The sequence below is a fragment of the Gymnoscopelus braueri genome (genome assembly GCF_963280865.1).
Source record: "Gymnoscopelus braueri genome assembly, chromosome: 14".
In the NCBI taxonomy this organism is placed as follows: Eukaryota; Metazoa; Chordata; class Actinopteri; order Myctophiformes; family Myctophidae; genus Gymnoscopelus; species Gymnoscopelus braueri.
In genome coordinates, this window is record NC_137619.1 from 2433608 (window position 1) to 2461006 (window position 27399).

The 27399-nt window shown below is 43.1% G+C and overlaps 1 protein-coding gene across 1 annotated transcript in view; it reads left to right on the forward strand.

Moving 5' to 3' along the window:
• rrp12 (ribosomal RNA processing 12 homolog) overlaps positions 1-27399 on the forward strand; it is a 37749-nt gene that overhangs the window by 1730 nt on the left and 8620 nt on the right. The window contains exons 2-24 of the mRNA XM_080450064.1: positions 1650-1879; positions 2221-2304; positions 2970-3046; positions 4118-4223; positions 5055-5171; positions 6032-6170; positions 6625-6752; positions 8325-8423; positions 8616-8707; positions 8817-8928; positions 9846-9946; positions 10045-10159; positions 10748-10890; positions 12285-12406; positions 13651-13715; positions 13819-13981; positions 16424-16581; positions 17111-17178; positions 17414-17507; positions 20197-20355; positions 24114-24194; positions 24586-24691; positions 25529-25636. Of these exons, the coding sequence (XP_080306190.1) occupies positions 1650-1879; positions 2221-2304; positions 2970-3046; positions 4118-4223; positions 5055-5171; positions 6032-6170; positions 6625-6752; positions 8325-8423; positions 8616-8707; positions 8817-8928; positions 9846-9946; positions 10045-10159; positions 10748-10890; positions 12285-12406; positions 13651-13715; positions 13819-13981; positions 16424-16581; positions 17111-17178; positions 17414-17507; positions 20197-20355; positions 24114-24194; positions 24586-24691; positions 25529-25636 (2667 nt within the window). The remainder of the gene's footprint in view (positions 1-1649; positions 1880-2220; positions 2305-2969; positions 3047-4117; positions 4224-5054; positions 5172-6031; positions 6171-6624; positions 6753-8324; positions 8424-8615; positions 8708-8816; positions 8929-9845; positions 9947-10044; positions 10160-10747; positions 10891-12284; positions 12407-13650; positions 13716-13818; positions 13982-16423; positions 16582-17110; positions 17179-17413; positions 17508-20196; positions 20356-24113; positions 24195-24585; positions 24692-25528; positions 25637-27399) is intronic.

Consider the following 27399-nt stretch of genomic DNA (forward strand, 5'->3'; position numbering starts at 1 on the left):
CAAAATACATCTATGATCCAAAGCTATTATATTCCTATCCTTCAGTCAATTAATGTTTACATCAGCTTGATGCTAGTAAAAAACAGCAGTGTTTTCTTTTCTGGTGGACAACATGACCTAACACACCTGCTGGCCTGCCTGTTCTAGCCATGTCATTATAGGAAAAAATGGTTAAAATATGAAGAAAAAAAAATTAATCAAATATTTTCTACAATAGTGAAAATAGCAGATCTACATGCTATTGATGTGCTTTATGAATAAAGCACTTTTAAACTGAAGATGATGGCCAATGTTAAAATGATATCGTATTGTGAAATGTGTGTATCGTGGCACCCTACTACTGCAGCAACTATGTTGATTAACCATAGACAGATGCTTTTGCCCTTGTGGAGTCGTATGAGATGTAATGCATAGAATCTTGTTTGTATGACTGTATTTCCTCCTCAGTGCAGTTCACATTGTGTTCTTTTTTTTAACATGTGGAGTGACCTTGTCCATGTCACACAAATGCTGGAATAAGTCAGTCAGACCTTGCATTACGAAGTTAATTCATGGGGCTCATTTATGGGAGACTTCAGAGAATACAAAAAGCATCACAACAATGTCACAAATGTTTTTTTTCTACCGATTGCTTGGTTCTTCCTCTGGTAGGGAACCTCAATATAGAGGATATGCAGCACGTGACATCATCGTACCCGGAAGTTATGTGGGAACGCCTACTGAGTGGCAAAAAACTACTTTGTGGCCTTGACAGCCCATACATCCAAACGGGATCTGATTGTATTAAACAACGTTAAACTCACCAACTTTGCATCCGTAGGGAAAGCTTGATTTATCCTCTTTCTATCTGCAAAGTTTTTGTTTCATAAAAATCCACTGTAGAGACAGACATGTTATGAGATACTTTATGTCAAGACATTCCGTGCAGGTGTTGGCGTTTGGAAGCGCTCGTTTTCAATAACGCAATGTCCTGCTGCCTCCTGGATTATGTGTCATTTCAAAACGGGTGGTATGCAGGACCGTTGAGTGATTTCCAACAAGCGCTTCCAAACTCCAACACTCCTGCTGCTCAATGTTTTGCCAGAAGTTGCCACTCAGTCTAGCTGAGGGGGGCGTGTCTAGCTGAGGGGGGCGTGTCCCGGTGGAAAAGTAACACATGTGCAGCATACTCTCTATTGTGTGTGTGTGCCTTCCCAGTTAGGGATGGGTATTGGCAACAATCTCACGATACGATACGTATCACGATACTTGGGTCACGATATTGGGATATATTGCGATATATTGCGATATATTGCGATATATCACAATATATCACAACTACATATTGTTTATATATACACTACATATTGTTTATATATACACTACATATTGTTTATATATACACTACATATTGTTTATATATACACTACATATTGTTTATATATACACTACATATTGAGTAGCTGCAGATCTGTGATAGGTTCTTTGAATGTTTTTCATAAAGCCTGTATCTGAAAAAGCAGATTTTTTATTATTTTTTTTAATCGCGATATTGATACTGGAGTATATATATACAGTATCGCGAAATAAAATATCGCGATATATCGTGATATCGATAATATTGCCCATCCCTAGTTCCCACTAGCCTTATCTTTGGTCTCTCTCCGTAGGAAAGAGTGACCTGACGGTTGACGCTCTCAAGCTACACAATGACCTGCAGGCACCAGGACCCCTGGAGCGGGGTGGCCGCGGAGATGCCCGTATGGACGAGGACCCGGAGGAGCAGGCGCTTTCCCAGAGGACCTCCGGCACCTTCCTCAGCGGTCTGTCAGACTGTACCAACGTCACCTTCAGGAAGGTGCAGCGCTACTGGGAGTCCAACTCAGCCGCTCATAAAGAGGTGGGTTTTACGTCTTCAAATGGAGCCAGCTGAGTTCACTTAAACCACCGGAACGCATCGGTGTCATCTTAAGATATAAAAGAAAATAGCAGATATACAAGCTCACATCTATTTTTTTAAGCGTTTTTGGTGAAAACAAGCTCTCATTTAAAAAAAGATATATATCCGGTTGAAAGAAGAGACCCTCATCTTTCCCCACAGACATCTGATGTTTACATCGTTATTGAAAAAAAATGTCTGTGGGTCTCGAAAGATTTAGTAAAAGCACTGGCAGTGGCTTGATTGATTAATTAATTCATTAATTCCCGGCTGTTTAATGGGATCCTTGATGTGTTCCACAGATCTGTGCCGTGTTGGCAGCCGTTACTGAAGTGATCCGAGCTCAGGGAGGGAAGGAGACGGAGACGGAGTACTTTGCTGCTCTGGTGAGTACAGCAGTGTTGATTTTGACAGCAAATTTAGTTTTAGTTATAGTCTTTTGAATAAAATTCCATTTAGTTTTAGTCATATTTTAGTCATCTGAAATGTTTCAGTTTTTGTCTAGTTTTAGTCGATTAAATATCATAAGATTATAGTCGACTAAATCTACAGTTGATTTAGTCGACTATAATGTATGTTGGCGGTGCCTTGATGGTGTCGTAGTGGCTGATTTTACACTTGGTTGCATGCTGAAAATAGCCGATCTACAAGCTCACAACGCGTCGCGAGCTTGTAGATCTGCTATTTTCAGAGCACAACACCCGAGCGCAACCAAACATAAAATGACTTGTCTTTTAGTTCTACTGGATCTCTTCTCCACTAGATCCTCACTAACATATTAGTCTAGTTTTTATTTGTTGACGAAAATGTCAATATATTTAGTCTTAGTTTTAGTCATAGCTTAGTTTTTATCTAGTTTTTATTTAGTTTTCGTTAGTGAAAAAAGGTAGTCACATTTTTTGTCATAGTTTTAGTCGACAAAATCAACACTGGTGAGTACTGACATAAAATAGTTGTGTTCAGTTTGACATGGTCAGAATGTGACGTGTCCAGTTCAAACCAATAGTGTGCCGTGTGTCTGAATGCACTGTGTGTTGGGTCTCCTTTCCAGATGACCACCCTGGAGGCTGTAGATTCCGGGGAGTCGCAGGCCGCTGTGGGGTACCTGCTCAACCTCGCTATGAAACGGTCAGTGCGCTGATTATCATCCTTGTTTTTATTTCAAATTTTCATGGACCCGTTACCCCACGTCGTACGTACCCCCATTTTATACCAAGTTTATCAATCTCTGACTCAAAATGTACACTGTAAAACCCTGGAATATTTAACCAAATGTAAGGTTCCATTTAGTTCCATTTCTACAGTTACAGAACGGTATGGGTCCATTTGTTATGTAGCTGAAGACCCCTGGGGGTCTTTGCTTGGACCCCAAGTTGAAAACCAGTGGATTAGTGCTGCAAACAACTGTATTAAAAAAAAAAAAAAAACTACTGTAATCAGAAATGGAGATTTAATGTGTATCGTTGTTGTCGGGCAGAAACCTCCATATTTTAACTTTTTGTGTTTTTTTGTATATTAACACATCCACCGCCAGAGGTTAATCTCATAATGTACTCACCAGTGCCAAGGTGTTTTTGTTGTTTTTTTGTTTTTTTCATGTCGCCATAGATCTTGTTAAAATCCTTAAGATTGAGCCGTACACGGTCTGTTTACATCGGCGACATCCCACTGTATCTCCCAGTGAAAACCACGTGTCAAACGGAGCCGCCATGTTTGAGTTCTGACCGTTTATGTTAACATGGGAAATGCGAGGATGAAAAACGACATAGGTTTAAAGGGGTTTTTGTGTACGACTTAGAATGGAGGCCGACGGGAAACAAAAAACGGGATCGCACTTCCGGTCGACATCGGGTGGTGTTACACTGAAAATGGTCCCCCTAGAAAATTGAAAAAAAAAAAAAAAAAAGAAAAAAAAAAAAAAACACCCGGACCGTAGGACTACGGTTTCGGCGCTTAACAGTTGGATTTAACGGACCGTAGGACTACGTTCTTGGCGGTGGATGTGTTAACGCCCTACTTGATCATACCACAGTGTCACAAAAGCATAAAAAGTAGCAGATCCACAAGTTATTAGCTTGGTGATCTGCTACTTTTTAATTTGAATCCTGATAAGTATCAGTTTTGGTTATATGAGATTTCCCCCGAAAAAAACCGATATATATATTTATTGTTACATGTGTATGAATGTTTGCCTTCCAGGGTCCCAGCTCCAGTTCTGGTCTCTAAGTTCTCAGACACAGCTAAATGTCTGATGGACGTCATGTCCAAGCTGGCCAGTTCTGACGCTGCTCCTGCCCTCCGATGGGTGAGTGGATGTTTCTGTGTCTCTGTCTGTTGTCCTCTGTCTGTTGTCCTCCGATGGGTGAGTGGATGTTTCTGTGTCTCTGTCTGTTTTCCTCTGTCTGTTGTCCTCCGATGGGTGAGTGGATGTTTCTGTGTCTCTGTCTGTTGTCCTCTGTCTGTTGTCCTCCGATGGGTGAGTGGATGTTTCTGTGTCTCTGTCTGTTGTCCTCTGTCTGTTGTCCTCCGATGGGTGAGTGGATGTTTCTGTGTCTCTGTCTGTTGTCCTCTGTCTGTTGTCCTCCGATGGGTGAGTGGATGTTTCTGTGTCTCTGTCTGTTGTCCTCTGTCTGTTGTCCTCCGATGGGTGAGTGGATGTTTCTGTGTCTCTGTCTGTTGTCCTCTGTCTGTTGTCCTCCGATGGGTAAGTGGATGTTTCTGTGTCTGTAGCAGATCTACAAGCTCGTAGCTTGTAGATCTGCTATTTTTGAAAAGAAAAAATTGTGAAAATGTGTGCAAATCTTTGAATATACATATATATATTTTAAAGCAAACATTTGTAACTCAATTCTTTGCTTCTGGGGGATTCTACAAATGTCTTCTAAATCCTAACAGTTTTTTGAAAAATGTTATGTTGCTATAATCAGTGGTTCTCAAACTTTAATGTCAAGGACCCCCAAAATGATATGTATTTGGCCGACCATCTCAAAATACTCTGTGTACTACCAGGGACCGACCCACAGGTTGAGAACCACTGCCCTGGGGGACGCCGGCTAATGAAAAATGTAATGTTTGGCTGTTTTAAGTTCTGTGCAACAAAACATGTGTGTTTTATTAACCCATGTGTCTTATCCAGATTCTGTCCTGTCTGGCCACGCTGTTGAGGAAGCAGGATGCGTCGGTGTGGACGTACCCCTCCACGCTGCAGGCTTTCCATGGTCTGCTCAGCTTCGCAGTGCACAGCAAGCCCAAGGTCCGTCTCCTGTTTCCTCTTTAGTATCTATACTGCTCACTCCAATGTGTTCGTTGTGCCTGTAGTCTCGCACAGCCAGGCGAGCGGAGATCCCTGCACCTGCGGATAAGTCTGATGACATCTACAATTCAATGTAGAGAGTAGGGCAGGGGTCTTCAACGTTTTCAGGCCAAGGACCCCTTGGAGATGAAGCAGGGACCCCCACTACATATTGTATGAAATTGTGTTAGAGATTAAAATTCTTCATATCATAGATTTCATAGATCAGCTTCATAGACTGTATTTTCAGACATTGAACCACTTAAACCGTCAATACTTAGTAACTTCTTAAACTTGACCTTTCGCTCTATACTTGGTCTGCTCTTTTCCCCCCTCTACACCAAACCTCTTGACGCCTCGCAGCTGTAGATCTGCTATTTTTGGCGAATGTTCCCCTCAGAACAGGGATTCTGGGGTTCAAGTTGTTCATGTAAAAAATAAGTTCCTATCACACAAAGATTTGGCGGACCCCCTGTAGTAACTCTGAGGACCCCCTGTTGAAGACCCCTGGACTAGGGTCAGCACCGAGAATGGCAGCTAGCAAACGTACGCTTACTTCCTTTGAAAACTAATCACATTACATTCCCAATATGAAGGACCACACCAAAGTCTTGGTTGTACGATGCAGTTATTTCTCAATCTCCGAATTGGTTTCCACCCAGTTTTGTAGCAAGCTGCATTGAATTTAGATGTCACCAGACCCCTGAGATCTTGCTATGCAAGACTGTGTAATTGTGACTCTGCTTTTTTTCATCACAAAAGGCGATGGTGAAACTTGTGCGTCCTTTTTTTATTGTGTTTGGTCTCATCCTGTCCACTAGGTGCGTAAAGCCGCCCAGGTGGGTGTGTGCGCGGTCCTCCGGGGGAGTGACTTCCTGTTCAGAGAGAACGCCCCCTCCCATCACCCAGCTGCTATGGCCACCGCCAAGTTCTGCATCAAAGAGATGGAGCAGGCCGGGGGTGAGAGGATAATATGCTCTCCCTTTGTTTGGAGATGTTTGATGTGATCATCACAGAGTTGTATTCAAGTAGTAATCTGTGTGGTGTGCACTGTTGATTTCATCGACTAAAACTATGACAAAAAAGTGTGTCGACTACCTTTTTGCACTGACGAAAACTGAATAAAAACTAAGCTATGATGATAATTTGACAATTTTGTCAACAAATAAAAACTAGACTAAAATGTTAGTGAGGGATCTAGTGGAGAAGAGATCCAGTAGAACTAAAAGACAAGTCATTTTATGTTTGGTTGCGCTCGGGTGTTGCGCTCTGAAAATAGCAGATCTACAAGCAAAAACATTTCAGATGACTAAAATATGACTAAAACTAAATGGAATTTTATTCAAATGACTATGACTAAAACTAAATCAAAATTTGCTGTCAAAATCAACACTGGTGGTGTGTTTGTGTTCAGGCAGTAAAGAGGACACCACCATACTGCACGTGCTGGGCCTTCTGAAGGAGCTGATGCTGACGTTTCCCCTGGCGGCGGTCAAGTCCTGCTGTGAGACTCTGCTCCGAGTGATGACACTGAGCCATGTGGTGAGTACACACAAGACCACAAAGTAGGGAAAATACTGATAGACAATCAGTATGCCATCAGTTACCCGACACCATTATTCAGTTAATTATGTTTTTTAAATGAAAAAAATATATATCGTTGTTGTCGGGCAGAAACCTTATCTTTATATTATAACTTTTTGTATTTCTTTGTAAACTAACGCCCTACTTGATCATACTACAGCGTCACACAAAAGCAGCAAAAGTAGCAGATCCGCAAGCTCGAAACGCGGTGTGAAGCGACGCGTTTTGAGCTTGTAGATCTGCTACTTTTGCTTTAAAAAAATTAGAAAAATCCTGAACGATTTACAGTTTTGAGGTTTCCTGTCCACCCGGCAGAGTGTATATATATATATATATATATAGATATAGATATAGATATAGATATAGATATATCTATCTCACACAGGGGTGCACATAACTGGTGCGCGGCACATCAGACGACGCGAGGCGCTTTTGCGTACCAACAGTGGGACAGGAATTTCCAAGCTTTTATTTTTTAGCAAAACTAAAAAGTAAAAGCCTGGAGATCGAGGCTAGGAATTTACTTCCTGAAGCCACACTCACACAATCACGCTAAAGCACGCGTCGGCCCCATGTACAGCCATTAGGCTCAGGGGGAGGGCACGCATGCTGCACGTGATTGTGTGAGTGTTGCCTCGTCCTGCCACACAGACACACTGCGACTCGCAGCTCGCTGCACGCAGCCAGCAGCGGTTAGCGGCACTCGTCACCGATGATGAACGCACCGTAATGGTGCCAAATATGCCGTGAACGTCCCAATCTGGCGGATAAAAGCAGCGCAGCACAGGGCACCAACCTTGGGGGTTCACCAAACGGCGTGCGGGAAAAAAAACGGCGAAAAACGACGGAATTTGGATGCAGAGCGTCCCTTTCTCTCGCGCAGCACCCCCCCCCCCCCCCTCCCCCCCCCTTGTGACAAGGGGGGGGGGCCCGTCCCCATGTAATGGCTGTACATGGGGCCGACGCGTGCTTTAGCGTGATTGTGTGTGTGGATTTATTTGGTGCGCACCAAGTCACATCTCCAGGTGCTCTTCTGAGTACTAGACCTAAAAAGTTATGTGCACCCCTGTGTGTGTGTGTGTGTGTGTGTGTATATATATATATATATATATATATATATATATATATATATATATATATATATATATATATATATATATATATATATATATATATATATATATATATATATATATATATATATATATATATATATATATTTTTTTTTTTTTTCACCGTTTTTACATGTAACCTTTCATTTTCCCTTGCTCACGCTCTCTCTGATCAACCAGTCTGAACTCTGAAAGTACTCTATTGCGTCTCCCTGAATGTGTTTAAAATAATGACATATCCCATTAACCAAATTACATTGTCAACAAAATACGGAACATGTATTTAATGTATTGTTATGCATATGAACTAATATGGTGTTTGGATATATTTCGGAGACAAAGTCATTTATCACTTGTACTCACAGCCACAGGTACGTATTTCTATTCCTCTTCATACTCTCTCTGTGTTTGTGTTTAGCTGGTGACGGCCAGCGCCATGCAGGCCTTCCACAGGCTCTTCAGCGGGAAACCAGGCGCCGTCTCTCTGTCTCCTGAACTCAACGCACAGATCATCACGGTGAGAGAATGCACCATGAAGTGACGTTCAGTTTGTTGATTTGCACCAAAAATACAAAATAAAACGCACTGAAGCAAAGCAGGTGAAGGCACGAAACTGAACCGGATAACAGAGCCTGTATGTATTGATTGAAATTAAGAAAAATATATAATTGTATGAACGTGTACATGTCATGGGAATGTCCCCCCCCAGGCCCTGTATGACTACCTGCCCAGTGAGAATGACCTGCAGCCCATACTGGCCTGGCTGGCTGTCATGGAGAAAGCCCACGTCCACTTGGCGAGGTAATCACTTCCACACGGCAATGTCGCCAAAAAACATTTACGTTTTCTTCCCTCTGGGCAAGTTGTTGATCATGTTTTCTCCCGTCTCTCTCTCTCTCTCTCCCTGCAGTCTCCAGAGCTCTCTGAGTTTGGGACACCTCCCTCGTTTGTTCTCGGCCGCCATGAACTGCTTCCTGTCCACTCACACACAGGTGGCCTCTGCTGCCACCAACACACTCAAGGTAAAGGAACAGTCCTTACACCTCAGACGTCTGTTTATTACAAAACAACTTGAGCCCACTACCATGGTAGTAAATGGCATGAACCCAAGTCAACAAGAAACATGGTAAATGGTCACGTAAATCGTGGTTTTAAACCCTTTTCATATCAAGGTCCATTATTTATTCTGCATTTGAGCCAGGGAACGACCGTTTAATGACATTTAGACTCTCACCCAAGACTCAGAATATTTTGTTGTCGTTGGATGAGATTTAGTCAATTCCACAGTTCCATGTTGTATTGATGTTGGTCTCAAGGTAAATTGACTAAATGCCTTCTTCAGGGTATACAGAGCATACAGTTGCTCTGTATACCCTGAAGAAGGCATGTGTTTGCCGAAACGTTGGTCTTTTTTACTCTGCGTCCTAAATATTTTTTTGCACTTTTGTTATAACAGTGTGTGTGGACACTTTTTGTCTTTTGACAATTTACCTTGAGATTATTCTGCCATGAGCCAGCAGCACCACTACAAGGACCTGGTGTGCGTAGCATCTTTGTGCACAGTATTGATGTTGGTTCCATAGGAGAGATAACAGGCAAACATTGATCAATATAACAATTCTTCTACATTCTCTAATTGTGTAGACTTCTTGTAAATTAAGTAATGCAGATGTTTAACAATTTTACGCTCTTAAGAGTTAAAGTCCTATAAGGGTCCATTTGGTTACCAACTCTACATCATTTAGCTGGCGACCACCTGGAACCTCAAGGACCACTGGTGGTCCCTGGACCACTGGTTGAAAACCAGTGACGTAAATGGATTGCAAAGATAACAATTAAGTGCTATAGAGTAACCTAGTAAACATTAAACCTACTAACCAACATACAGTATACTGTATCTGCATAGTATAACTGTGTCTGTGTGTGTGTGTGTGTTCAGACTCTGTTGAATGAGTGCGTGGCCCCTCGAATGGCAGAGATCGGCCCCGTCAGTGTCACTGCTTCCACCGGAAACCCAGCATACGTCTGCAAGATGTTCAGGTGAGCTCCGCAGCTGTAGAGAAAATTGTATAATTTTTTCCTAAGTTACACATGGATGACTGTTGTTGTAATGGTGTGTGTGTGTGTGTGTGTTCCAGTATCGTGGAGGAGGGTCTGTCTTATCGTTTCCATGCCTCCTGGCCCTTCGTGCTGCAGGTGCTGGGTTGTTTCTACAAAGCTGCAGGAAAGCAAGCGCATCCTGTCATGACTAAGGTAACACACAGACATTTTTACAACACAGGGCGCTGTGAATACCAAAGACAAGCAATGGACAGAATTCACAACACCCGTTCCATGAATTTCACCCCCGAAAGCCTTTTATAAACATATTTTCTATTGAAAGTGGAGTGGGGCGTCTTTCCCGCGAAAATGACGTCATCCGGCCGGAAAACGGAAATGCACCGGTTTCCTGTTTGGCCCTGAACTACCGCTAGTAACAAAAAGGAATATCACGCTGTTTTTATGGCATTATAGGATTTGAAGATGGAAAAACAACAGTAAAAGAAAGCACAGCTCACTGTAACTAAAGCTCCACTGGCTAAGAGAAACGATCCACAGATAGTATAAAACAACAAAAAGAACGCTTTTTGAAACGCTTCCGCCTTCCGGTGAAAACTAATGGAATTCTGGGTAATGCAGGAGGAGATTTGTACACGCTCCGAGTTAAATTAACACTGAGGATTTGACATGGTAGATTGAGGTCCCAGAGATGAAAGATATATCAAACTTGGGGTCCTTGATATTAAGACGGTTGACATTCACTGATCCAGACTGTTGATGTGCCCTCCGTGTCCCCATCAGTCTCTACAGTCCCTGTCAGACCTGAGGGCCACGAGTCACTTCCCCTTCGCCGGTGAGCTCGATTTAGCCGTGGGAGGAGCGGTGGAGGCCATGGGGCCCGAAATAGTTCTGGGAGCCATACCCCTCAACATCACCGGATCGGAGTAAGTAAAGACACACACACACACACACACCAGAGGTCGCGCTAGTCCGATAATTGCCGGTTTTGACCGATTTTTTTATGACAAAGACCGGAAAAAATAAATCTCTTCGAACATCCTGACCGGTTGATAATGACACGGCAGTTCATTAATTATCACCGCAAATCAGGCACATTTCAAATCCTCTTTGCAAGCTCTCTCTCGCTCTCGCTTGCTCGCTCTTTCTTTCTCTCTCTCTCTCTTAACAGCGTGCGTGTCTTTCTGGGAGAGAGAGAGGTAGAAAGAAAGAGTGCGTCACGCGCTGTTAATTTACACCTATTTCCTGTTAATAATAACCAGTGTAAAATGTGCTGCATTTGGCGGTAAATGGGAGACACTTTATTGTGAAGGTACAACAGGAAGAAGAGAGTTGTTGCTGCTGTTGCGTAGTTGTTGCTGCTGCTGCGTAGAGACTGTGGTCTCGGCAGTCAGACAGTTACAAGTTACATTACATAAAGTTGTGTATTTAACAGTCAGTCACACACAAGTTGTATCATTACGAGTTAGAATATGTCACAGATACTAGGCTACTACAAGGGCACTTGTGAGTAAAGTTGGCAAGTTGTCCTACAGTTTAACAACAGTGCAGGTTGAAGATGAAATATCCAACACAGATGCGTAAATACTCTCCACAACAGCTATAGGCTACTGCAACTATGGCATCCAGGTGAAACATGACGTTAATCATAATCGTGGACCTATTTTTAACTCTATGAGGGGGACACGTTAAAACGTTACCACTTTGAACTGAATAGCTCTATGAGGAGACGACAAGATTCTCACAACTCATCAACTTTCCCACGGCTGTCTCAACTAGACGCGCGGACGGCATCCACTGTCTAACTATACAGTATAACCTCCTGTGAGTGAGTAGTCTATAATGTATTGCCCTAACAGGTCAGCTGAGCCACGTTATGAAGGATTCATCTGAAATGCCCAATTTTGTGCAGTGCCCTTTGATTGCGTTCAAACGCAATTGATTATTGAGAAACCATTACGCACGCAGCATGCGCAAATGGTAATGTAGGTAATTAATGTATTTGTGTAAGATGACCCTGCTATATAAAATGTGTATATTATGATGGTTCATGTTCAAATAGCTCAATCCAAAATATAATGCTGTAGGCCTAAGTGTTAGGCTGTATTTACGCACCTGCTTGTCATTAAGGCATACAAATAATTATGACCGTTATTTTTGTCAGATGTCCGATAAATTTGAATCCTTCCGGACATAGGGACCGGCAGATTAAAATCCTAGCGCGACCCCTGACACACACACACACACACACACACACACACACGGTTTGTGCAGGATTTGTTTTGGAGTTACATGATCAGTGACTGTTCTTGTTCTTCAGGGATGATCTGGAGTTTCCACGCAGCTGGCTGGTCCCGGTCATACGAGACCACGTGAAGAAGACCCACCTCGCCTTCTTCATCTCCTACTTCCTCCCTCTGGCCGCCACCCTGAAGCAGAAAGGTAAACGTGACGTCTTATCCTCTGACCATTGGAAACGGGGTGGGTTCTCTTTTATACGATACGTGAGCCCAACTGTTTAATCTAATCTTAATTTAAATGTGCATTTTTGTTTATTGTGTAGTTTAATTTAAATGTTCTTTTCATAAATTGAAGTTCAATACACTAACACAGGGGTCATCAACGTTTTCAGCCCAAGGACCCCCTAGCTGAGAGAGAGATGAAGCAGGGACCCCCTCTATATTGTTTTAGATTCAACTTTTTTTGTTGACGTTTACTGTTCTTTTTTCCTCTACACCTCTTTGCCAAAAATAGCCGATCTACAAGCTCACAACGCCTCGCAGCGCGAGGCGTTGTGAGCTTGTAGATCGGCTATTTTTGGCTAAAGTTCTCCTCAGAAAAGGGATGCTAGGGTTCAAGTGGTTAATGTAAAAAATGTAAATCCTATCACACAAAGATTTGGCGGACCCCCTGTAGTAACTTTGAGGATAGGGGGCGGCCATAGCTGAGTGGTTAGTGAGCCCGCCTAGGGAGCCAGAGGCCCTGGTTGCCCCAGGTACGATTCCAGGCCACGCCAGCATATGTGTCGATGAAATTAAATTTGTCCCTGAGCAAGACTCTTAACCCCTAATTGCTCACAGGCCCTCAATGGAAACAAGCCCGCAAGGACTTTCATGAACGTCCTGTTAAAAGGAATTATCCTTACCCCCTAGGGGTCCCGGACCCCCTGTTGAAGACCCCTGCACTAACACATTCACTGCCAGGTATTAATTAATTCATCCGCCACTGCCAGCGGTTTTACCTTATTTTGAGTCTTTTTGAGGAACAACATCAACTCGGATGTAAACAAACGATGTCCCCGTCAGGAGACGAGTCTCTCCTCTTTCCACCGGAACAAAAACATTGTAACTGCGACCGTCCGTTCTGTAGTTATCTGCAGTTAAATATGGCTCGTTTTCACCAAAAAACACAGTCTGGGAGAAGAAATCCGAGCTAGATGTGTTTTTCTAAATCTCATAACATTGGAGTGAAAGGGGTTATTTATTTTTTCATTTACGGTTCTATCGTTCTCTCGCAGTCAAGGCATCATTCATAGGTTGGCGAAGAGCGCCCTCTAGCGTAATCACCGAAAACATGATTTATTTTTTAAATGACAGAGATTTCCGTCAATGGCAGGGAATGTGCTAATATACTTAAATTTTTTGCATCGGTCAGACTCTAATTTTCTCTCTTGCTCTGTGTTGCAGCTGAAGCGTTGGAACAAGCAGGACAGAAGCTGGAGGCCAAAGTCTACAACACCTTACAGCTGCAGGTAATCTACCCGGTGACAGCACCGTGTTAATGGATCCAGTCTGACCAGGTTATCAGGTGGTTGGAGGTGTCATGGCTCTCTGTCTGTGTGTCTCTCCTGTCAGTTCTGGACCATGCTGCCTGGGTTCTGCAACGGGGCCCTGGACGTGCTGGAGTCCTACAAGGGCGTCGCCCGGACCCTGGGCGTGGCCATCAACGAACGTCCAGACCTGAGACTCACCATCTGCCAGGCCCTGCGCACCATCATCAACAAGAGCTGCAACACACGTAGGCATGCACGTACATACACACCCTATGCATTCACCATCATCAACAAGAGCTGCAACACACGTAGGCATGCATGTACACACACACCCTATGCATTCACCATCATCAACAAGAGCTGCAACACACGTAGGCATGCACGTACATACACGTACACACACACCCTATGCACTTACCATCATCAACAAGAGCTGCAACACACGTAGGCATGCACGTACATACACACCCTATGCACTTACCATCATCAACAAGAGCTGCAACACACGTAGGCATGCATGTACATACACACCCTATGCCAGAGGTCTTCAACAGGGGGTCCGCGACCCCTAGGGGGTCCGGAGGTACTGCAGGGGGTCCGCAAAATTGTTGTTTGATTAAACAATATTTATGTTTTAAATGTTTTATTTTTAATTTTTATTGTTTATGTCAATTTGTCTAACTCTTTCAGTGCCATGCTTATTTATGGAATTTTGGTTCTGAGTGCCACAACCAAAATTAATTGTAAAAAAAAAGTGCGTATTTGACGTATTGTGGCACTAAAAGAGTTAAACATAACATGAATCCACCATATTTTAGCGAACAGATACATGGAGGCAGAAGTTGTTATCCTTCATCCAGAAATGCACACCTTCAGTGACACAAGCTCTCTCTCTCTCTCTCTCTCTCTCTCTCTCTCTGCGCACCTGACTGGCCGAGATGGTGGCAGAAGTCTCACACAAACACTAACAAGGCACAGCTGCCAATCAAAGTGACTACTGGCCAATCACAGCTTCAATTTTATACACAATATATGTGGTAGCCCCCCCTACCCTACGAGGTAGGGGGTCCCTGCTCCATCTCTACATCAGTTTGGGGGTCCCTGGCCTGAAAAGGTTGAAGACCCCTGCCCTATGCATTCAGAGCTCACAAACACTTTGTTACCAGTGTGTGTGGAACACAAACTGGTTTTGCTCAGGTGCATTGTTCACGTCAGTGGTTTTCAACCTTTTTCATGTCAAGGACCCCTAAATTGATATACATTTGGCCATGGACCCCCATCTGAAAAATGTTTTGTGCCAGGGACCCCCAGAAGAGAAGATTTGTGTTTAAAAAAAAAAGATTTTTCGAAAATGTTCAAAAATGGCAGATGTACAAGCTTGTATATCTGTGAGCTGTGAGCTTGTATATCTGCTATTTTTGAATAGCCATCTTATACAATATGGATAAAGGGGTGAAAATGTATTAACACCTTTTGCTGGGGACCCCCTGGAACCCCCTCAAGGACCACTGGTCGTCCACTGGTTGAGAACCACTGGTTCCTGTGATAAATGTGCCCATGTTTCTGATGACCGCCCGAACGCAGACGCCCTGGTAAATACAACCAGGTCACGTGATCATTTTCCACATTTGAGAGTTGACGAGGACCAACCGTTCATTAACGTTTTACTATCGGTCTGTTCCTACTCCCAGTTTGTTATAGAACAGTTTAGCAGTTTATCATTATTTCATAATTCACCAGGTTCCACAATTCTAATTGTGAATGAAAAGTGACTTAGTGCCCTACATCAAAACAAACATGTACAAACCGCAGTGTTAAACCCATTAAGACCTGAAGCTGTCTTCTAAATCCCAACTGTTTTCTGAAAAACGTATGTTTCTATATCAGTGGTGCTCAAACCTTTCCATGTCAAGGACCCCCAAAATGATATGTATTTGGCCGCCGACCTCCATATCAAAATGTTTTGTTCCAGGGACCTGGGATTTGAGTTACAAATGTTCGCTTTAAAACAATATATATTCAAAGATTTGCACATTTTCACGATTTTTCAAAAATAGCAGATCTACAAGCTCGTAGAGCTTCGGCACTCGGTGCCGCGCTTGCAGATCTGCTATTTTTGAATAGCCAAAGTGTAAAATAATGCTTTTTAGCTCAAATCTAAAAATGACACAGACGCGTCCCAGGTCTCAATGGGTTAATGTATTAATTAAGTAGGCCACTGCCAGCAGACGGTCGACACACAGAGTGTCGCAAAAGACAGAGGAGTGTCTCTGCTTCCATCGGGGGGGAAAAGCGTGTCACCGCGACCCTCCGTTCTTTAGTTATTGGCTCTTGAATATAGCTTGTTCTCGCCAAAAATGCAGAAAAAACAAGAAATCAGAGATTATTTTTGACCTTTAACATCAGACGGGGCTGGGTTTGTTGTGATCACATTATTTCCGAATCTACTCTTCTCCAGAAGTCATAGGATCACTCATAGGTTGGGGAACAGCGCCATCTAGCGTAAACACGGTTTGGCCGTGTTACACGTATTTGGCACGTTTTTTTGGAAAAAATTGATGTGTTACACGCCAATGGCTCTGAATGAGTTACAGTACAGACAACCCGTGGCAGCCAGAAAGCAGGTATTGGAGGTATCTTAAATGAAGGTGTTGTCATCACCATCATCATGTGCTTCCTGTCTGCAGAGGAAGAGAAGGCTGAGGTGGCTCGCTTCTCCAAGAACTTCCTGCCCATCCTGTTCAACGTGTACAGCCAGCAGCCTGCCGAAGGAGAGACCGCAGATTCCTCTAGGATGGCTGTCCTAGACACTGTTAGAGTCTACCTGACCATCACTGAGACACAGGTCAGTTATGGACGCGCACACACACACACACACACACACACACACACACACACACACACACACACACACACACACACACAGTCCTTTGACCCATTAAGACCTAGAACGCATCTGTGTCACTTTTTGATTTGAGCTAAAAAGCATTATTTTGCCCTTTTATTTAAAAAAATAAAGCAAATATACAAGCTCATAGCGTGGCACCGAGTGCCGCGCTATGAGCTTGTAGATCTGCTATTTTTGAAAAATCGAGAAAATATGTGCAAATTAATATATTTATATTTTTTAACTCAAATCTTTGCTTCTGGGGGTCCCTGGAACAACATATTTTGAGATGGGGGTCTGCGACCAAATATATATAATTTTGGGGGTCCTTGTCATGAAAAAGTTTGAGAACCACTGATATAGAAACATACGTTTTTCAGAAAACTGTTGGGATTTATAGGAGACATTTGTAGAATTGGCTTCAGGTCTTAATGGGTTTATGGCTGGGAACAGTGGTCAAATTAAAACGATCCCTTCTCCCCCTCAGATGACCTGTACCTTCCTGCAGAAAGCTACAGAGAGACTGGTCACTACAGGAAGCACCGAGTTCACACGGTAGGACAACAGCTTTAATGCCTTACTTATGATTTGTCATATGACGGTGTCCCAATGCCCAAAATAGCAGATTTACAAGCTCACAACACATCGCGAAGAGCCGCTTTGTGATCATGTAGATCTGCTGTTTTCTGACACCACGTATAAATGAGGTTTTAGGATATACATGATTTGGGCATTCTCTTAAAATGTTTTAACCTTGGTTCTCATTTCCATGCGTTGCTTCTCCTCTCAGCCTGTCAGTCATGGACCTGATCATCGCCATGGCTCCCTGTGTAGACGAGGCCAGCATGTCTAGTACCTATGAGCTGATGAAGCCCTATCTGGAGGTAAGAACCAGCATGTCTAGTACCTATGAGCTGATGAAGCCCTATCTGGAGGTAAGAACCAGCGAAATACCTGTAACGATGCATTCTAAGCTACAGTTCCCAAAATGTTTAGATACGCACGCTAGAGAGTTAGTTCTACAGTGTGTTGCCCTAAAACCCCCCGGAAGCGAGTTTGCAGTGGGTTCCCTCGTCAAATTAGCTTTTATTTTAGTCAAAGGGGCATCAGGCTAGCCTGGTAAACCCTCCCTCCGGAAATCTCATTTCCATTTGATTTCAGAAGTGAGTCTGGCCTGATGGCTTGTATGGGCGTTTCTAGCGCATTACCAAAAAAACGAGCCAGTTGGTCAATCAGGTGGCGAGTTCGAGTGAGCCCGAATGAAGCCGAGTGCAGCCTGAGTGCAGCCGACAAAAGACGAACGGCAGCCATTGTTGTTTGTGCGAGTGCCTTCACTTCTTACTTTCGTTTATAAAACGCTCTCAAACTTCTTTTTTGAGGCACGTAATTTACTTATAAGATATCGTTTGGATAGAATGTAGTTGTTTAACTTCATATATGTGGTAAATTAATCATGACAGAGCCTATTTAAAAATAAAAATTCAGAGAACCGGCAGGGGCGGGCACTGACACGCATGTATCCGAATAAGGCAACCTATTTTGGGCATGGCCATCTCAAAAGTCCAGTTGCGTCACATTAGTCGCGGAGGTGGTAAAAATGCACTGCAATTGGCTGAAGGGGGAAAACGATCATTGGCTGAAGGGGTTGTCAGTCAACGGTATTACTCCCGCCCAACTCCAGCCCACAGCCAATATTGCAGAATGGGCGATCAGGCCAGACTCACTTCTGAAATCAAATGGAAATGAGATTTCCGGAGGGAGGGTTTACCAGGCTAGCATCAGGCTACATTTGGAGTTGACTGCCAGAAGAAATGATAAAAAATAAAAATAAACGAGTGCACACGCCTTTGTCTTTCTGCCACTGTGGTTCTCAATGTGGTCCTTGAGGGGGTTCCAGGTGGTCCCCAGCTACATGATGGAGTTGGTAACCAAATGGACCCTTATAGATCTTTAACTCTTGAGAGTGTAAAATGTAACCAAATGGACCCTTATAGATCTTTAACTCTTGAGAGTGTAAAATGTAACCAAATGGACCCTTATAGACCTTTAACTCTTGAGAGTGTAAAATGTAACCAAATGGACCCTTATAGATCTTTAACTCTTGAGAGAGTAAAATGAAACCAAATGGACCCTTATAGACCTTTAACTCTTGAGAGTGTAAAATGTAACCAAATGGACCCTTATAGATCTTTAACTCTTTTGAGCGTAAAATGAAACCAAATGGACCCTTATAGATCTTTAACTCTTGAGTGTAAAATGGAACCAAATGGACCCTTATAGATCTTTAACTCTTGAGAGTGTAAAATGAAACCAAATGGACCCTTATAGATCTTTAACTCTTGAGAGTGTAAAATGTAACCAAATGGACCCTTATAGATCTTTAACTCTTGAGAGTGTAAAATGAAACCAAATGGACCCTTATAGATCCATTTGGTTACATTTTGCGCTCTCAAGAGTTAAATCATTGTTAAACATCTGCATTACTTAATTAAAGAATTGTTATTTTGATCGTTTGCCTGTTATCTCTCCTATGGTACCAACATCAATACATCATGGATGGAATTGTGGACAAAAATCTTATCCAACGACAACAAAAAAATCTTTGGTCTGAGAGTCTAAATCTCATTAAATGGTGGACGGTGGCTCAAATGCTGAATAAATAATGGACCTTGATATGAATACACAATGTCTTGCTACAAAGTGAATAATGCAAAGCACAGAGAAACGGATGCAGTAAGAAAACAAAGGGCTTGCGTGACAGAAACACCAGAACACACCAGTCAATTATGACATCATCAACATACATGACATCAGAGGTCCTCAGGGAAGCCACACCATTATTAGACCCTGTCTTGTGTTTTTGCTGTAGGGTTTTAAGAGAGTTGTGTTGTACAACATAACTTTACACCTGTTAAAATCTCCCTTGTGAAATTTGAAGCCTTGTGCTTTTTTAAATGTATAGTAATTGCCTAAGTGGTTCAGAACCGTAATCTCCACAAATCAACCCACTTCTTATAACAAAATGTGTTCAGAAACAACATAAACATTTGTTTTGCGGTAAAGCTTATTTTTGTAATTGACCCAAAACCCCAAAATTCCATTGCGTGGTTAACCCATTAAGACCTGGAACGCATCTGTTTGATTTGAGGTAAAAAGCATAATTTTACACTTTGGCTATTCAAAAATAGCAGGTGCCGCGCTACGAGCTTGTAGATCTGCTATTTTTTGAAAAATCGTGAAAATGTGTGCAAATCTTTGAATATTTATATATATTCTTCTAAGGCGAACATTTTGACTCAAATCTTTGCTTCTGGGGGTCCCTGGAACAAAATATTTTGAGATGGGGGTCCGCGGCCAAATGCATATCATTTTGGGGGTCCTTGACAATACATGAAAAAGTCTTGAGCACCACTGATGTAGAAACATACTTTTTTCAGCATACTGTAGGGATTTAGAAGACATTTGTAGAATGGGCTTCAGGTGTTAATTGTTTAAAGGTTAGCCGACATAAAGACGTGATCCCCTTGGCACAGCATTGCGTTGCATGGCTTGACCTTTTGCCTCTGCGTCCAGACGAAGGAGCCCCGCATGCAGAAGAAGGCGTACCGCGTGCTGGAGGAGATGTGTGGAGGGGAGAGGGAGGAGTGTCGCTCGTTTGTCGTGACCAACCTGGAGAAACTCAAACGGATGCTGATGGCAAACCTGAAGAACGCCTCTTCACCGGCAAAGAGGGTAAGACCACCGCCGTGCACACAGCGTTATGATGCTTCTCCATTGTGTAGATCTGGCTTGACTCGCCTCGTTTTAGGAGCCTTTTAGGACCCCCCTCTCCCCCCACAGACTTTGCAGTCCCTGCAAAGGGATGAATGTCAACATAAACGGTGGAACAAAACCAAAATACAGCCAGAGGGGATGTGTTTTCTGCAGGAAAACACCAGCATGATTATATAGTGGCTGATGGAGGGAAAGAATTCAAAATAAATATATATTTTTTAATTTAGGCTCTAAGTTACCTAGTCTGCCTTTAAAGCTATTACTGACAATGGTCATGAGAATGGTGTTCTGTAAGACTGCATTTTTTTCTCATCGACTTTTGGTATCGCCCCAAAATGGCCTAATGGACAACCGAAAAGACGAGTGGAGTTAAGCTGGTTCTAGTGTGCTATTAGAGAGAGAGAGCTGGTTCTAGTGTGCTATTAGAGAGAGAGAGCTGATTCTAGTGTGCTATTAGAGAGAGAGAGAGCTGGTTCTAGTGTGCTATTAGAGAGAGAGAGAGCTGGTTCTAGTGTGCTATTAGAGAGAGAGAGAGAGAGCTGGTTCTAGTGTGCTATTAGAGAGAGAGAGCTGGTTCTAGTGTGCTATTAGAGAGAGAGAGCTGGTTCTAGTGTGCTATTAGAGAGAGAGAGCTGGTTCTAGTGTGCTATTAGAGAGAGAGAGAGCTGGTTCTAGTGTGCTATTAGAGAGAGAGAGCTGGTTCTAGTGTGCTATTAGAGAGAGAGAGCTGGTTCTAGTGTGCTATTAGAGAGAGAGAGAGCTGGTTCTAGTGTGCTATTAGAGAGAGAGAGAGCTGGTTCTAGTGTGCTATTAGAGAGAGAGAGAGCTGGTTCTAGTGTGCTATTAGAGAGAGAGAGAGCTGGTTCTAGTGTGCTATTAGAGAGAGAGAGCTGGTTCTAGTGTGCTATTAGAGAGAGAGAGAGCTGGTTCTAGTGTGCTATTAGAGAGAGAGAGCTGGTTCTAGTGTGCTATTAGAGAGAGAGAGAGAGAGCTGGTTCTAGTGTGCTATTAGAGAGAGAGAGAGAGAGCTGGTTCTAGTGTGCTATTAGAGAGAGAGAGAGAGAGCTGGTTCTAGTGTGCTATTAGAGAGAGAGAGAGCTGGTTCTAGTGTGCTATTAGAGAGAGAGAGAGCTGGTTCTAGTGTGCTATTAGAGAGAGAGAGAGCTGGTTCTAGTGTGCTATTAGAGAGAGGGAGAGATGGTTCTAGTGTGCTATTAGAGAGAGAGAGAGCTGGTTCTAGTGTGTTATGAGAGAGAGAGCTGGTTCTAGTGTGCTATTTTAGAGAGAGAGAGAGCTGGTACTAGTGTGCTATTAGAGAGAGAGAGAGCTATTAGAGAGAGAGAGAGTTGGTTCTAGTGTGCTATTAGAGAGAGAGAGAGCTGGTTCTAGTGTGCTATTAGAGAGAGAGAGAGCTGGTTCTAGTGTGCTATTAGAGAGAGAGAGAGCTGGTTCTAGTGTGCTATTAGAGAGAGAGAGAGCTGGTTCTAGTGTGCTATTAGAGAGAGAGAGAGAGCTGGTTCTAGTGTGCTATTAGAGAGAGAGAGAGCTGGTTCTAGTGTGCTATTAGAGAGAGAGAGAGCTGGTTCTAGTGTGCTATTAGAGAGAGAGAGAGCTGGTTCTAGTGTGCTATTAGAGAGAGAGAGAGAGCTGGTTCTAGTGTGCTATTAGAGAGAGAGAGCTGGTTCTAGTGTGCTATGAGAGAGAGATGGTTCTAGTGTGCTATTAGAGAGAGAGAGCTGGTTCTAGTGTGCTATTAGAGAGAGAGAGATGGTTCTAGTGTGCTATTAGAGAGAGAGAGCTGGTTCTAGTGTGCTATTAGAGAGAGAGAGCTGGTTCTAGTGTGCTATTAGAGAGAGAGAGCTGGTTCTAGTGTGCTATTAGAGAGAGAGAGCTGGTTCTAGTGTGCTATTAGAGAGAGAGAGAGCTGGTTCTAGTGTGCTATTAGAGAGAGAGAGAGCTGGTTCTAGTGTGCTATTAGAGAGAGAGAGCTGGTTCTAGTGTGCTATTAGAGAGAGAGAGAGAGCTGGTTCTAGTGTGCTATTAGAGAGAGAGAGAGCTGGTTCTAGTGTGCTATTAGAGAGAGAGCTGGTTCTAGTGTGCTATTAGAGAGAGAGAGCTGGTTCTAGTGTGCTATTAGAGAGAGAGAGAGAGCTGGTTCTAGTGTGCTATTAGAGAGAGAGAGAGCTGGTTCTAGTGTGCTATTAGAGAGAGAGCTGGTTCTAGTGTGCTATTAGAGAGAGAGAGCTGGTTCTAGTGTGCCATTAGAGAGAGAGAGAGCTGGTTCTAGTGTGCTATTAGAGAGAGAGAGCTGGTTCTAGTGTGCTATTAGAGAGAGAGAGAGCTGGTTCTAGTGTGCTATTAGAGAGAGAGAGAGCTGGTTCTAGTGTGCTATTAGAGAGAGAGAGAGAGCTGGTTCTAGTGTGCTATTAGAGAGAGAGAGAGCTGGTTCTAGTGTGCTATTAGAGAGAGAGAGAGCTGGTTCTAGTGTGCTATTAGAGAGAGAGAGGGCTGGTTCTAGTGTGCTATTAGAGAGAGCTGGTTCTAGTGTGCTATTAGAGAGAGAGAGCTGGTTCTAGTGTGCTATTAGAGAGAGAGAGCTGGTTCTAGTGTGCTATTAGAGAGAGAGAGAGCTGGTTCTAGTGTGCTATTAGAGAGAGAGCTGGTTCTAGTGTGCTATTAGAGAGAGAGGGAGCTGGTTCTAGTGTGCTATTAGAGAGAGAGCTGGTTCTAGTGTGCTATTAGAGAGAGAGAGCTGGTTCTAGTGTGCTATTAGAGAGAGAGAGCTGGTTCTAGTGTGCTATTAGAGAGAGAGAGCTGGTTCTAGTGTGCTATTAGAGAGAGAGAGCTGGTTCTAGTGTGCTATTAGAGAGAGAGAGAGCTGGTTCTAGTGTGCTATTTTAGAGAGAGAGAGAGAGCTGGTTCTAGTGTGCTATTAGAGAGAGAGAGAGCTGGTTCTAGTGTGCTATTAGAGAGAGAGAGCTGGTTCTAGTGTGCTATTAGAGAGAGAGAGCTGGTTCTAGTGTGCTATTAGAGAGAGAGAGATGGTTCTAGTGTGCTATTAGAGAGAGAGAGAGCTGGTTCTAGTGTGCTATTAGAGAGAGAGAGAGCTGGTTCTAGTGTGCTATTAGAGAGAGAGAGAGCTGGTTCTAGTGTGCTATTAGAGAGAGAGAGCTGGTTCTAGTGTGCTATTAGAGAGAGAGAGAGCTGGTTCTAGTGTGCTATTAGAGAGAGAGAGAGCTGGTTCTAGTGTGCTATTAGAGAGAGAGAGAGCTGGTTCTAGTGTGCTATTAGAGAGAGAGAGCTGGTTCTAGTGTGCTATTAGAGAGAGAGAGAGCTGGTTCTAGTGTGCTATTAGAGAGAGAGAGAGCTGGTTCTAGTGTGCTATTAGAGAGAGAGAGAGCTGGTTCTAGTGTGCTATTAGAGAGAGAGAGAGCTGGTTCTAGTGTGCTATTAGAGAGAGAGAGAGCTGGTTCTAGTGTGCTATTAGAGAGAGAGAGCTGGTTCTAGTGTGCTATTAGAGAGAGAGAGAGAGCTGGTTCTAGTGTGCTATTAGAGAGAGAGAGCTGGTTCTAGTGTGCTATTAGAGAGAGAGAGCACATGATGGTTGTAGAAAGAGAATTGGAGAATTGGATTTGAGTGTTTTTTTTTTGGCAGTAATACAGATAATGGTTTATAATCCTGTACGATTGATTGTGTCTTTCTCTTGCTTTCTGCAGCCCAGACTGAAGTGTCTGATCCACATAGTGAAACATCTGGATGAGCAACACAAGGGTTTCATCGTGGACCTGCTGCCAGAGGTACGTACACATCCTTACAGACACACAGAGAGTCGTCATGCTAGTCGTGTTCATGTATTTAACCACTTTCAACCTGGTGTTAGCTTGTAGATTGGCTGTTTTCATGCGAAACGGTCTTACAACGAAGTATAAAATAGTTCTTGTGTGGTTATATTACTCTTTTGTTTCCTTTTCTTTTGTGACAATAAATGTAATTTGAATATTAATAAGGTGAGCATAATAAGCTTTGGCTTCAGCCCAAACCTTTTCGGCCCAAAATGATCTTGTTGAAAATATTTTGTATGTTCAACTGTTTGTTTTTTAAACCATGACCGAAATAGATAAACTAACTAACTAATTAACTGATGCATGTCTTCTTTGAGTGGTTTAACTGATGTGTCTTCTCCTCCAGGTGATTATCTGTACCAAGGAAGTGTCAGTTGGAGCTCGTAAGAACGCCTACACCCTGCTGGTGGAAATAGGAAAAGCATTTGTCCGCATTTGTGGTAATGCCAAAGGTAACGTTTTCCATGTTCCCTATTTATTTTATGTGAAACTTTATTGCTGCTGTCTCATATCACAACATCAATATAATATCCATATACTACACTCAGCCATATGTGTCATGTTCAGTGTGTGTGTGTAGGCCTAGGCTAGTTTGGGAAGTGTAAATGAAGAAGGGTTGTTAGAAGAAAAGCGTAATGTGATGGAGGCGGTTAGTCATTTCAGCATGATGTCTTTAGTTGTTAGTGCGTAATAGTGATGGGTCGTTCATAATCGATTCGTTCAAAAGGACTGGTTCATTGCCGTGAACGAGCTCGTTCACTTCCTCAAACTGTTACGTTCACGCTATCGTTCATGCCCCCCATCCCCTCCCCCGTACACAGGACGGGTGTTTTTCACTAGAAAATAGCGCTACTGATCGAGAACGTGAACGAATCATTGCCGTGAACGGAATCGTTTGTTCACTGAAATTAACGTTTTTTCCCACCACTAGTGCGTAAGGGTATAATGTATAAAGAATGCTAACATGATGTCTTTAGTTGTTAACTCATTCCCTGCCTAGAATGTAAAATACGTAATTATTTCCAATTACCAATTCTGCCAAGAACGTAAAAAACATATTTTTTTTTTTTTTTCAAATTTGACCCAAAGACCAAGGAGATCTAGACTCCCATCCACTTCCTTGTTAACTTAAAAATTCTGTATCTCGGCTCCTGAGTACTTTTTTTTTTTCAATGAAAAATCTCTGGCAGTGGGCAAACGCGGCCAGAAATAATTCAGGCAGTGAATGAGTTAAGTGTTTAAGGGTATATAATGTATAAAGAATGCTAACATGTGGCTCTTGTCTCCAGATGCTGTAGATCAGTATTTGGTGTTGCTGTATGCGGGGCTGACAGGCTCCGTCACCATGATCTCCTGCACCATATTAGCATTGACCCGCCTGGTGTATGAGTATAAAGGTAAGAACAGTACTGTTAGGCCTTTTGATTGATTGATAACACTTTATTAAAAGAGAAATGTGTGCAGATAAAAACACCTGCACAAATCAGTGTTGTTCCACATGCATGACATCAGTTTGTGTTGTGAGTGACATCAGACCAGAGCTTTGTCAGCCTATATAAGCTGTTGCAGACATCTAGAGAGACAACGAGAGGAATATTGAGAGATTATTTGATTAAGGCAGATACAGAGACACTGATACAGAGACGTTGACAGAGAGACGCACAGAGAAGGGACAGACGTGGACAGAGTGAGACACAAAGGAAGAAAAGAGAGATGCAGAGATAGAGATGCTGTGCTGTTCGGTGCCTCTGAAAAGAGGACCACAGACAGGCCACTTCTATGGTTGTGCTGCTGGGCCAGTGGAGGACAAGGTGTATTCCTTTGGAGGGTTCAAAAACAGGCTGGCCTACAACAAGGATCAGATTGATGTTCACGTCTTCAACACAGTGACTTTGTGCTGGATGAGGTTACCCCCAGTGACAACTGGAAGAGGAGAATGTTCCCTTGATGTTCCCTCCATGCGCTACAGACACACAGCTGTACTGATAGAAGATATCATCTATATCTGGGGTGGGACGGTGAATTGTGAGATAAAAGGGGACAACAACTGGTTTACCATCACGGGAGACAGTGACAACGTTCTTTATGCATTTGATGTCGACGCCCACAGATGGTTCAAGCCAAAGATTTCTGGAACTGTTCCAGAGGCGAGGCACGGCCACTCAGCCTGTGTCTTGGAGAAGGTCATGTTTATCCATGGAGGATACAACCAGCTGACTGTACACACTAATGACATCTACAAGTTGGACACCACAACAATTATCTGGACTTTAATTAACACCAGAGGAACTCCTGTACCTGTTTCATCAAGTCACTCTGCTACCATCATCGGGACAAAGATGTTTGTATTTGGGGGATATGGGCACCAGGAAAACAACATCAGAGTGTTTGACACAGAGACCAACTGTTGGCTGAACACACCTTCTGCACATCTTCTTCCAGAACAACGTTACAATCATGCATCCTTTGTCTACAATGGAGAACTGTACATATATGGTGGATACAACTCTGGTTCAATGATCTCTGGACATTTAATCCCAAGACCTTCTGGAGGAAGGTTGAGCCCAAGGGGAAAGGCCTGGGTTTTTTGGGTAACATGTGCTGTTGCATGGTGGGAGATCGCATCCTCTTTGGAACAGAGCTCATCTTACAGATCTTACATGTAAGTCCTAGTCTGAAGACGTTATGTAAGCTAGCAGTTCTTCAGAACGGTCTGGAGCAGTCCGGACTCCCACACAACATCAGGTGGGAACTGGCAGCCATGACAACAGAAAGACGAAAAAGTAAAAGAAAGACAAGCAAATAGAATGAAAAAAATCAAAATAAATGTTCCAGTGGATGTTGATGATCGTAGAGAAGATGACACCGAGTGGCCTGGACTTCCTAGACTTAAGGCCTAGTTTTAAGACGTCTGGAGCTTGGGAATCTGATTAAACATCAGGAACCGGCAGCCGTAAAAAAAAGCAAATGAAGGAGAAAAAAAACCAGAACAGTGATTCTAAACCTGTGGGCTGTGAGCCGAGAGGAGAGGCCAGAGGGGCCGGACTTTGCATGACGTGTGTGCAGAGTGACTAGACCAGCAAAGGTCGCCGTCCTGAGGAGGAAATTGACTATTTAAAAGGTATGACAGTCGAAATGTTTTGGGACGATGATGAGTTTG